The sequence below is a fragment of the Sycon ciliatum genome, chromosome 3, assembly GCF_964019385.1.
Source record: "Sycon ciliatum chromosome 3, ocSycCili1.1, whole genome shotgun sequence".
NCBI lineage: Eukaryota > Metazoa > Porifera > Calcarea > Leucosolenida > Sycettidae > Sycon > Sycon ciliatum.
The window spans coordinates 23,956,439-23,968,832 of record NC_088645.1 but is presented as its reverse complement, the minus strand read 5'-3'; the positions used below and the strand labels follow the sequence as shown (position 1 = coordinate 23,968,832).

General features: G+C 48.8%; 1 protein-coding gene and 1 non-coding gene across 2 annotated transcripts; both read left to right on the top strand.

Annotated features, from left to right (window-relative positions):
* Positions 1-167: 167 nt before the first annotated feature.
* Positions 168-7,946, top strand: LOC135811823 (transcription factor SOX-4-like; the record flags this gene model as incomplete). The annotated part of the gene is given in 6 exon segments (XM_065325069.1): positions 168-231; positions 3,233-3,335; positions 3,669-3,744; positions 4,531-4,762; positions 5,460-5,573; positions 6,142-7,946. Coding segments are annotated over 6 exon segments (1,495 nt in total), but the record flags the coding sequence as incomplete, so codon positions are not given.
* Trnas-aga (transfer RNA serine (anticodon AGA)) lies at positions 2,632-2,713 on the top strand. The gene has a single exon. It is a non-coding gene; the product is annotated as a tRNA-Ser (tRNA).
* Positions 7,947-12,394: the final 4,448 nt, after the last annotated feature.

Here is a 12,394-nt window from a genome sequence, read left to right as displayed (position 1 = left end):
CCCCCCCCACCCCCACGAGTAAATTGTACTTCAGGTAGCTGACCATATCACACTAAAATACCTCCTGACGCCCGTGATTTGGGCTTGATATTATCATTGTGTGTCCCCTGTATGTCCAGCGCTGACTATTGTTACTGTGTGTTCTGTGCTCCTTGTACTCCACCCAGTATTCTTATGGAGAAGCTGGATCAATATGAAGATGGTTATAGAGAAGCGGCTAAGTCCATACAGGTAAAGGAGAGGCTGGTTGCTTTACAGAGGAACATCTTCAAGATGGGCCGTGTCCGTGAATTTAAATCTGAGTGTAAAATGCGATTCGTAGCACATGGACCGTTTAGTATGGTGTTCAAGAATTTTGTAACAAATATACCCACTTATGTGGTGAGTGTGATTGTGGAACTGAGGAATGTTCAATGAGCTTGACGCGGATTGGTTTCTTCAGCAGGAAATAGCTTTAGGTCATATAGCACGATCACCGGACTATGCCTTGTCGATAGTTGACGGGTTTTATTGCCTGGGAAAACCGTACACCATCGCGAACGCAAGCGGTCTATTTGCCGCATATCTGTACGATTTCAATCTCAGTCAACTCTGGATCTTGATGATGCCCCCTGGCTGGAAATACATGTATGACTGGGACTGATATCGATCGAAAGATTGCAGGAAGGAGGCCACTTGCGTTCGTGATGGTGTGGCGTGCTTGCATGTTATGCGGCTGCTGTGCACGTAACAGAAACGAGTTTGTTCGATTCTGAAATACGCCTGGCAGGATTTTTTTATCTTTTTTGTTACGAGAGGTGGATTGATGAGACTAGCGGCATGTTCGATTGGTAAGGATCGGGATCCAGATCTCAGATCCGTCGGATCCTTCAGATTCAACTGAACACTTTTTTTGGACCTTGACTGTTGCCATGTTGACAATGGCGCTCACCAGTACCCAAAAGGGTGAACGTCGTACTCATCGCGTGCGTCGTACAAAAAGTCAACAAGCTCTATCTCCATCCACGTGTGCGTACCACAATGTGTACAAAAATGATTTTTACCCGCCATATACGCGCAAAGGTCACAGTTGGATCCGGTCAAACCTGCTCCCCGAGGTGGGTTGACCGGATCCAAATCCGAAGGATCCGGTCAAACCTGCTCCCCGAGGTGGGTTGACCGGATCCAAATCCGAAGGATCCGGATCCGGATTCGACCAATCAAAAGGGTGCGAATCCAGTGGATCCGGTGGATCGGGATCCCGATCCTACCAATCGAACATGCCCAAGAGCATTGTTCGGCGAAGTGCATTCATGAGCAGGGTGATTATATTGAAAAATAAAAGTAAGAAACTGGTGATATTGCTGTTTTTTTTTTTGTTGGGTCGGGCCGGAAACTTTCATGATCAAGTCGCGAGCTTCACCGGTTACCACCGGAGTCGGTGCTTCACCACGCACCAACTGCTCCAGCTGCTCCAGCTGTATCAACTTGTCATACATCTACAGGGAGCACCATGGAATAGAAGAAGGCCCCGAATCAAAATTGAGTTGCTCCAAGAACTCCATCGTCGGGCCGGAAACCTTCTGATCGCCCCTTGTATGTGTGCTCGAGAACACTGCACACCAACCCCAGGTCGAGGCGTAGCCGGTCGACTTGTGCCCCCCCCCCCCCCCGAAACGAGCGATGTTCGTTTCAGAGACAACTACAATTTGTTGGGGGTTATGTACGAGGTGAATAGCAATTTCTGGACATGAAAATAAAATAGAGGCCCACTGGCTGTGTGTTTTACTTTTTTCATATCTATTTGTATCTATTGAATGGCTTAATCCTTCATCTTTCCAAATATGTGACAATTGCTCATGCTGTGATCCCAGAGACTTAATAGCAGGATGTTTTCGACAGGCCAATTTTTTGGCCTAAATTTCAGTGTATGGAATTCTGGACATGAAAGTAAAATAGCGTCAATAGGCATCCTATACTGCACCATTTTTGTTATTTTTTCTATTGGTGGACTGCAGTTGGCCTCTTCACACTTCCAGCCAACAGGTCCAAGACTTTACAGCGTCTGAAGTGGAGTGCACACGGGGAAGCCAACGATTCGTCCATTACTTCTTATTTTACTCAAAATTCAAAATTCTCAGGCGACATAGTACCACAAAACTCGTTGAAATGCCTCCCACGAAAAGGCTATCAACAAGGCACCGACACGAGGAGAAACTACAACAGCCCAGCTGTCAACTACAACAAGAAAAAACTTCATCAACCTGACTGACTTGACTCTACACGCGACGAAAAATTATTTTACTCGAAATGTCCAGAAATGTCCAATGTCCAGAAATAGCAATTCACCTCGTACTCTTGGCTTCGGCCGCGAGGCAGCCGGGTAACTTTTATGATCTGGAATCATTCGCTATTTTGCGTTGGGTATGAAATCACAAAAGTACACCGGCACGAAACCTCGAACTGTACTAATATAACTGGTGAAATCGACTCCAATCGCAAATATTTCCCCAGTGCCAATTGGTCTGTGTACGCATATCGCGAGCTAAAACCAACATGAATGAATCCCGGTTTACCGTAGTCATAATTTCCTCTCTCCGAAAGCCAGTCTTTTGAATGAGATTTGGTTTCACTCTCAACAATTCCATCAAAGCAGTGGTGGCCGAGTGGTTAAGGCGATTGACTAGAAATCAATTGGGCTCTGCCCGCACAGGTTCGAATCCTGTTCACTGCGAGATGGATTTCTTTTTTTTCTTCTTATTTTTCTTCTCCCGCCACACTCTGTCTGATGCAAAGTGCACGTTCCTTGTGAAATTGTGTGAAATAAGCATGCCTTTTTTCTTTTCTTTTTTTTCCCTCTAAAAGTACACGTGCCTACAGACAGTTGTAAAAAATCCGATCTATGAGCCGAAAGCAGCACCAAGGCTCACGCGGCCCCTGCAGCCCTTGAATGGGTTTTTGCACCGTGCATGATGTAATTGAAATGGAAACATAGCGCTGCTTTTGACTCGCTGGTTGGATTTCTTTGGTCATGACTGTAATGGCGAACAACAACATAGGAACATACTTTATTGGACAACAAAGTGTGTTTAGGTGCTATGTAGCTGTTCAGGTGAGGCGAAGTGCGCTCCCCCGACCAGTGGTCTGGCGATCCAAGGCGCCCATTACGTCTGCTTGGTCTCTTTCTCTTTTACACCGTCTTCTTTTTGTTCTTTTAAAATGTCTTGTTCTTTTACAATGTCTTGTTGTCCAGGAGAGTGCAATCACAAGCATCACATCAATTGCTGGCAGCCACACCGGGGCAACCGCGGACGCTGAGAATGTTATTGGTTTCCCGTCCGTGCGTGGCGGTCCAGGTAGGTGGTGTTTGCGCGGCATGCTGGTGGCGTCTTTAGTACTCTTTACACCCCCACCACACCCCCGATCCGCTTTTGCTTTTCATGCATAGCATGCCTGTAGCATTGTCTCGCCTTCGTTCCCTTTTTTTTTCTCTGCTTTGTGTACGAGTATGTTTCCGGTTTACTTTCGGCATGCCAGTCGAAGTAACTGGGTATGCCCTTGGGTCACCTTCGAGGTGTGTTTGATGTAGAATTTGAACAGTCTTTGGGAATAATCTCCTTGTGTATGCCTATGTTTGTCTGCTGGCTGCTTGTTGTGCAATCTTGTGCATATCCGCGACACTAATTCAGGTCGACAGTCAGTTGGTGAAAGTGGAGCGCCGGCGTCGCCAAGCGCGATGAATGGGCCGGGTCGAAAGGGCGGAAAGTAAGTTGTGTGCCTTCTTTGCGTGGTACTGTAAAAACAGAAATTTTCGGTGGTGTAATATTTTCGGTATTCTCCAAAACCGGCGGTTCGGTGGAGGGAAATTTTCGGTAAAACCCGTTTTCCAGGTAAGTGTACTAGTACTAAATGTATACAGTACCGGTAGTACCGAAATTTTCGGTGCGTTTTATTTTCGGTAAAAATTGTCGGCACCGAAGTTACCGAAAATAAAACACCACCGAAATTTTCTGCTTTTACAGTAGTTGCACTGTTAGCAGTTTAAATTTTGGATGACGGGTTGCCGGCCTGCTTTTTTACTGTATGTAGACAGCCGTCTGGTTTCAGAGACCTCCCCCCCCCCCCCCCATGCACTGCCTTTTGTGCTGGTCTTTGTTTTGCGCACAACAGCTGTTATGCTAAATGACATCGTTTTATAGGCGTTGTATGGAGTGAATGACATCATCATGATTGTATGTGGATGCCATCATTGTGTATGTTTGTATGGAATGGCAAACCAGTGTTGGTGATATCACTCCGTACAAAGCAGTTCAGATGATGATGTAAAGAGGCTCTCTACATGTCTATGCGTGGTGATCCTGAAAGCCGTGAAACTTAGAGCCGCTAAATTGTATATGATGAATGTGTGTGTGTGTGTGTGTGTGTCTCTCTCTCTCTCTCTCTCTCTCTCTCTCTCTCTCTCTCTCTCTCTCTCTCTCTCTCTCTCTCTCTCTCTCTCTCTCTCTCTCTCTCTCTCTCTCTCTCTCTCTCTCTCTCTCTGTATTGCTACAGGGGTTCACTGGATGAGCTCCGCACGCCTATGCATGGTATGGGCACAACACCCGGCGGTGGTGGTGGTGGCGGCGGTAAGAAGGGATCTAAGCACTCACCGGGGTCCGGTGCTGCCGGCTCGCCCCAGGTCACGTCCTCGGGCAAATCAGGAGCGGGTGGTAGCCAGAGCAAGCCCAAGCCAGACCCCAACGCTCCCAAGAAGCCAAGCAACGCCTTCTTCATGTACAGTCAGGTATGTACAGGACGCAGTGATGCCAACCATACTTACATGTACCATAACGTACCGCCAGAGCGCCCCACCATCTCATCCTTTTGTGGTCGTATTGTGGAGGTGGTCCCCTGTCTGTAGGTCATACGACACGAACTTTGTACACATATTGCACGTTCTGCAGACAATCCGTACCATCGAGCGGACACAAGCTCCACACAAAACCTGCTTAGTGTGACCAAAGTACACTAAGGTTCTCACGAGGTACAAACTTCGTTGCATTCTGCCATACGATTTTCTTTTCCCTGGCTGTAAAATCAGGGTGGAGCGCTCTCGCGAGACGGGGGCGCTCTGGCTGTACTTTACTGTACATGTACATGATTGTACTCCGAAACTGGGTCATGGCATGGTGCTGGCATGCAACGTGTCCTAAGAGAAAATGAATGCGATCGTGCTGGTGTGTGCGATCTGAATGCTGTTCGGCGCCTAGGCACTTGGATATTGGTTGTTTTTAGCTTGCGTGTGATTGTATGTGTACCCTGCAATCTCCAACGCTTGAAGGGTGCAATTTCAGCTCGAATTTTGCCTAGCTTTGCCCAGCACGCTCGCCCTATCGCACTGAATAGTCTAATCAGTTGTGTGTGTGTGTGTGTGTGTGTGTGTGTGTGTGTGTGTGTGTGTGTGTGTGTGTGTGTGTGTGTGTATGTATTGTGAAATTCAGATTCAGCGCACTGCTATTCAAGAAGAGTACCACGCCAGTGCAGTGACTGGCCACCATGAGCTCACCAAGTTGATTGCAAAGAAATGGAACGAACTGCCCACTGATGAGAAGAAGGTAAGAAAAAGCTTGCTGCTGTGCTTCACGCCTTGTGTCGGGGGTACCGTATTTCCGCAAATAAAAGGCCGTCCTCGTATACAACACCTTCCTCGTATACAAGGCCGGGGCAGGGGGCGATTGAAAAAATAAAAGACCGTCTCCGATTAGAAGACCGGGCCTACTAAATGAGTCTTTGTTCTTGTGTTAAAAATAGAAGACCGTGCTTAAACTGTGGGAAAAAATAGAAGACCGTGCTCAAACTGTGTAGAAGAAAATGGAAGAACGGGGGTAAAACTGTGTGGCGAGAAATAGAAGACCGGGGAGAAATCACGCAGAGCGAAACCCAACAGCGCTGATTTTAGGTATGAAAATTACGTGCAGTTCCTACGTTATTTTCATACTTAATTCCGTAAAGCGAAACCTCGCTATTGTCTTGTTGAATGTGACAGTCACTGCAGTGTAGGGCTAGGTGGCTTTCACTGCCCCTCAACAGCCATGAGACGGTCGATGAGCCATTCACACAAATTGTTTTGTCCTGACTGTGATTTGTGCATTTGTCACGTGTGGTTTTTTCTTTCTGCATTAGGTGTACTACGACATGTACGAGAAGGACAAGGAGCGATATGCCACTGAGCTGCGCTCCTATCAGCTGACAGGCTCCGTACCTTCCAGTAGCAGCACCACACCTCACGAGGGCAACACTACTGGGAAAGGAGCAGCCTCGTCCAGCAGCAAGTCCGCCAAGAAGTCTTTGTCGTCAGCCCTCGCCAGCGGCACCCCTCTCAAAATGTCCATGACCTCGTCGTCCGGCGACGGGGGAAGTCCCCTGCTGAGCAGCATTGCGTCATCGGTCGCGTCGTCAATTACCTCACCGCCGCCGCTGGCCCCGTCCATCCGGGAACCGCCGCTGGAGCTGGGATCGTCTTCACCACCGCCGGCCATGCCGCTCTTTGACGACGACAACATTGGTGTGGGTCTGGGCAGCACGGCGGCCGCGCTAGTCGACTCTAGCTCTCCGCTCATGGAGTACACGCCACCGGATGTCCTGGTCAGCGCCGGTGCACCGTCGGAGATGAGCTTTGACGAGCCTACATGCACGCCACCGCCACCACTGCCACTGCCGCGTCACATCAAACTGCACAAGGGCATGGGTGTTGTTGCCGGCGGCGGCGACGATGACGACCACCACGACGTAGATCCCACCAGTGACGCGGAGGCGAGCGACGTCGGCCTGGCTGGATCGCTGGATGACACGCTGGGTGCCGCGCCACGCCATCACCACCCGGTGTCCGCAGGCAGTGGCGGACTGTCTCTGGTGGATGACGACGACGACGATGACCTTCGCGGCGTGTACACGCTGGACGACGGCGGCAGCTCGGCCGGACTGGACCCGCAGGAGGCGGCGTCCATTGCACGCTCCTTTGAGGACGACAGCGAGGAGGATCCTGGCGACCTGCAGCTCGGCTTTCACCCGACCATGATGGACAACTAGACCAGCCGGCTACACTTCTCGTGACCATGGGAAGCTGTATTTGCGTGCTCTCCTCCTTTTAGTCTTGGTGATTTTTGTAAGTAACCGACCAGCGGCGTAATCACGGTGACCACTATGTGACATGGCCGTTCCTTGCCTAGGCCAGTCATGGTGTGTCGCCCCCTGTTCTCTGCGGCCAGTCATGGTGTGTCATCCCCTGTTCTTTGCTACCTACCATGGTCGCTGCGGCCAGTCCGCATGTAGTGTGTGGACTCGTTGCTGTGCCGTGTGCCTTTGCAGCTGTTTCTTTTGTGCAGAGTTGCCTAGCAGCTTGGTGTTGAGTCGGGGTCGTTCGCGTCACCCGTGCGGCGTGGCCGCTGCCTTGAATTCGTGACAGCTGCAGCTGTTGCAGCCAGCCAGGCACCTCATCTGGATTTCTAGTCCAGCTTTATCCCTGCGGTGCTGCCAGCGTGCTGTTTCTACTAGTAGCCTTTGCAGTGTTGATCCTGCAACTCTGTAATGTTGACCACTCACGGACAGTGAACAGTCATATCTGCGAGCGCACTCTACAGGCTGCATGCCGGGGCTATTTTGTTTTCGAGTCTTTCCCGGACGCTGCCGAGCAGACAAGCGGGCGCCTGCGTGTGTCATCTAGCGTCGGCATGGGTTGATATCTTCAGGTGCGTGCCCCGTATGGGTTCCTGGGTGCCCGGAACCCCCCTTTTTTTTTCGCTCAAAATGCAGGATATTGCTTCATTTTTTGAAAAATTTCCCGGGGGGCAGCCCCCCGGAACCCCCCTTGAAGGGCACCGCCGCACGCGCCTGGACTCTTATACACGCCGTACGTATTCAACGGTGTATTCACAATGCTAGGTTTGCTTTTTAGGCTTTTATCACGTTGGCTATAGCTCCATGCACTATTATTGTTGGCTCAACATGTCGAGTGCGAAACTCTGCATATATTAGAGAGGTTCTGCAAAACGAAAATGTGTACGAACTTTTGCTCTACGTCACAAAGTGAGAAACTTCGCACGAACTTTCGCAACTTTGGACGCGAAACTTGCGAACTTTCGTTGTGCAGAACCTCTCTAATGTCTGGTGTCAAGTGTAATGTTGGTATCACGATTCACAAATTTGGATCAGATCTATAGGGAATCTGTGTGAAACTCCGGCGAGAGTGCCTTTCGTGATTTATCCAGCAGCAGCAGCTGTATGAATTATGAATACATGCCGAGCACACGGTCTGAATCGGTGACTGGGCTAAGCACAGTACTGTACACATGCAGGAGTGTGTGTGGGGGGGGGGGGGGGGGGGGGGGTACCCTGATGCCGTCAATCTTTCATCTGCTCCAGGGAGTACTAAAAACGGGTTTTTATTATACACTACTATTATAAAAACACAAAATGTAATAGTTTCTTAGCACTCCCTGGTCTGCACCTTGTCCTCACTCACTTATATTATTACGGTGTGGTGAGCCCATAAGTGGGATCATTTCCAAGTCCACCCGTAGTTTGGGGGGGGGGGGGTGGGGTCAGGGGGTGTCGGCCGTTGGGCGGTTCAATAGCCAATTGAGTCATCTTTGCAAGATTCCTTTTGAATGTCTGTCCCCCGATCCCCACTCCCGGGGAGACCCGCGTGACCAGTTGGGCTTTTAGTGAGCAAGTACAAGTGTGTTTGTGCGTGTGTGTTGCAAGCTGTTGAATGGTGTAATCCCAGCACAAGTTGCTATGTCTAACATAGCTGTTCGCTATCATCGCTTCCGCGATGGGCAGGTCTGAGGTGTGTGTCACGCAGGACCGGCGGAAGCAGTCTTTGATTGGTCCGGCCATACCCTCCTAGCCTTTCAAACAGTTTGTGTATAGAGGGTATACAGTGTGCATATGACCTCTCAGCGGTAAACTGGCACACACATTGCTAGCCAAAAAAGTTGGTCCAGCCATGGCCTGACCAACTGGACCGGTTCCGCCAAGCCTGGTGTGTGCGTGCGTGTGTGTGTGTGCACTTGTAGGGTAGGGAATAGGCTTCAGGCCGTTACCTACATCTATAGCTGGGATGACCTTTTGTCGTGTGTCATCCACTCTGACGTGGTGTAGATTGTTGGGTAAATGTACATGGCCATACAGAGCCGGGTCCTGTCCTATAACTGGATCAATGATTACGTGTGGCTGGCTGACCTCTCTGTCAACCCGGTCTACGCAGTTAAGTTACGCTCAGCCAGTTCACTGACCTCCATGTGATTAGCAATACACTTCAAGCTCTGACTGTGATTCTGGTACATGTGCTAATAATCAAGTCAGTATGCGGACGAATAGCTTTACACGGAGTAGTAAAAAATAGTAAAATACTGGTATTTTACTACTGCCTGCTTTGCTCAACAGCAGGGAAAACAATATGATGCACATACCTGCATACTGTAAGGGCCGATTCCCACTACGGTACCGTGAGTGCCGTGCCGTGAGTACCCATGGTGATTTGCTCACGTGAGGGGCAGTTTTGGCGCGAGTTCATTCCGTGGCTCCTGCCGTACCGCACCGTGGACATTCCGGTGCCGAGGGTCTCTGGGGGGTGGAAATGGCATGCCGTGGTATTCCGTGAGGTCGAATGCAGTGAGTAGTAGGCATTTTACTACTCCCTGAAAGGAAGTTTTTTCTTTCTTTTGTATTTGTGGTACGAAGTTTTTTCTTGGCTTTTGGCTTTTCGATTGGTTGATTCTTGAGCTTTCTCCAGTCATCTCCCCCGCTATTTTCCCTCAGGACCAAAGTCAGAAATTGAAAAAAATGGTGATCCGGCCTGCCGACGGAATGCACGGAATGACTGTGCGCAGGTGTAAATCACTCTCAGCTTCAAGCTCGTACCGTGGGGTACACGTGACCTACCCAAATCGTCGGCACGGCACTCACGGTACCGTAGTGGCAAGAGTACATGAAAACCAGAGTGGATGGGTTGCTGTCACGGCGAAATTCCGTGATTACATCATTTTAGTGATGTAGTGCGTACAAGCAGGATTCAAGCAGGTCTCTTTCTGCACAACTGCAGCTCAGTTGTACGCACTACGCCATTTCCCGCCTCAGATCTGGGCCAAATATGATGTAATCACGGAATTTCGCCGTGACAGACACCCATAGCAGAAAAGACCCCAAGGCCAAGCTGCACACTCTGGTTTTCATGTACTCTTGGTAGTGGGAATCGGCCCTAAACAACCAGGCAGGCCTGTCCACTATCACCGGGTTCCGTTTTGCCTTCTTTTCTAAACTGATGGATGCGATGACCACTGCGAACTACGCACTATCGGCAATCATTGCAAGCGCCTTCACTTCTCATCCCGTAGATCTACCAGTTTGGGCAAACGGGAAACCATGCAATGCAACTTCTAGGTCTGATCCAGCACCTCGTGTTAATTCGCCAACGGGCCAGGAGTTTGGGTAGGGCGTTCTCCGGCACCCAACCTGCTTGGTCCACCTACACCGATGATGGAACACAACGAAACATTTTTCATGAGAAAAGCCTCTTTTACGGGCAAAGCAAATGTATATCATTACAATATGTAAAGTGAACAGGGGAAATCAACACAAAACCAACCGGAAAATGATGAAACACAAAAGCAGTCAAGGAAGTAAATCAATACAAAAACAAGCAATGAACACAGAGTAATAAAAGGGGAAAAACCAAATAGCATTATATTAAGTTGAGGCCAAAGGCAGCACCCTACTCCGCCTGGTGTCATCATCATCATCATCATCATCATCATCATCATCATCATCATCATCATCATCATCATCATCATCATCATCATCATCACCACCACAAGGGGCACATCGCTGTCGGGTGTCTTTCGCGCTGCTACGTCCCGCTGTATTGTGTGTCTGGGGTGCTCGGTCGGCCCGTCACAGTCCAGTTCACATGCTTCGTGAGTTGGCAATGGTGGAGGGTCGGGTTCCCCTGCCGTGGTTAGTGCTGCACCGAGCTTGTTTTGTGTGAAAGTACATGTATATCTTTTTATATTTATACTTCAAGTATTTTCAGTATACCCAACTCGCAACACACTAACAGTCCTTGGCTACACCACGTACAGTTGAAATTGTCCAAATTTTCACCCAGGAGGGCATCATCAGGGATATAGGAGAAGAATGATACAAAGTTGGCTTTTATAAGACAGTACAGGAACAGTCACATAATTCACACTGCTACATGTACATGTAATCTGAAACACGTTATAAGCTAGCACTAAGACATAACAATGTAAGTGAGCATTTCATCAAGTGCAAAGTGGGCGTGAAACAGCCATGGTTGAGTTGATGTGTGTGGGTGGGGTGGGGTTATGTGTGTGTGTGTGTGTGTGTGTGTGTGTGTGTGTGTGTGTGTATGTGTATGTGTATGTGTGCGTGTGTGGTCAAGTATGGAGTGTGGACAATTTCAACTGTACGTGGTGTAGCCAAGGACTGTTAGTGTGTTGCGAGTTGGGTGTACTGAAAATAATGACAAGGCTACAGTGGAGTTTCAAAGTTCTTAAAAAATACTACAAAATAATTTGAAACTCGGATGTTGAGCCATAAATAAATGTGGAAGAGAAAAGGACATATGGATACGAGTTAAGAGTAACTCTCCATCACTGTAACATGATACTATATACAGTCAGAAAGTGCAATAGCTAGGCACAAAACTGACAGAGTACTGAAACATTCGACGTCCTGACACCTAGCTTCAACACAACTCCGTAGCGCTAACCGACAGCCTTCCAACTTGGAAGGTTCAAGGTTATGGAAAAGACCAAAGAGGGGAAGGCAAGCGCAACGAAAACGAGCAAAAGCTACAGTCCCAACGGAACAAAGAATGTCGATTGTTACTGGACGATGACGAGACCAGCACGATATTTGACAAAGCGGTCTAACTACAATTCGAAGCAGCATCGAATTGTAGTTAGACCGCTTTGTCAAATATCGTGCTGGTCTCGTCATCGTCCAGTAACAATCGACATTCTTTGTTCCGTTGGGACTGTAGCTTTTGCTCGTTTTCGTTGCGCTTGCCTTCCCCTCTTTGGTCTTTTCCATAACCTTGAACCTTCCAAGTTGGAAGGCTGTCGGTTAGCGCTATGGAGATGTGTTGAAGCTAGGTGTCAGGACGTCGAATGTTTCAGTACTCTGTCAGTTTTGTGCCTAGTTATTGCACTTTCTGACTGTATATAGTATCATGTTACAGTGATGGAGAGTTACTCTTAACTCGTATCCATATGTTCTTTTCTCTTCCACAAAATAATTGAGAGTCTTTGAATCGTTTTTATCAAAATCTAAATATTTGCCGGGTTGGAAGGTGGGAACAAGGGGAACAAGGGGCACATAGCCTTAAGGTCGTCTGGCCGCCAGACAACAG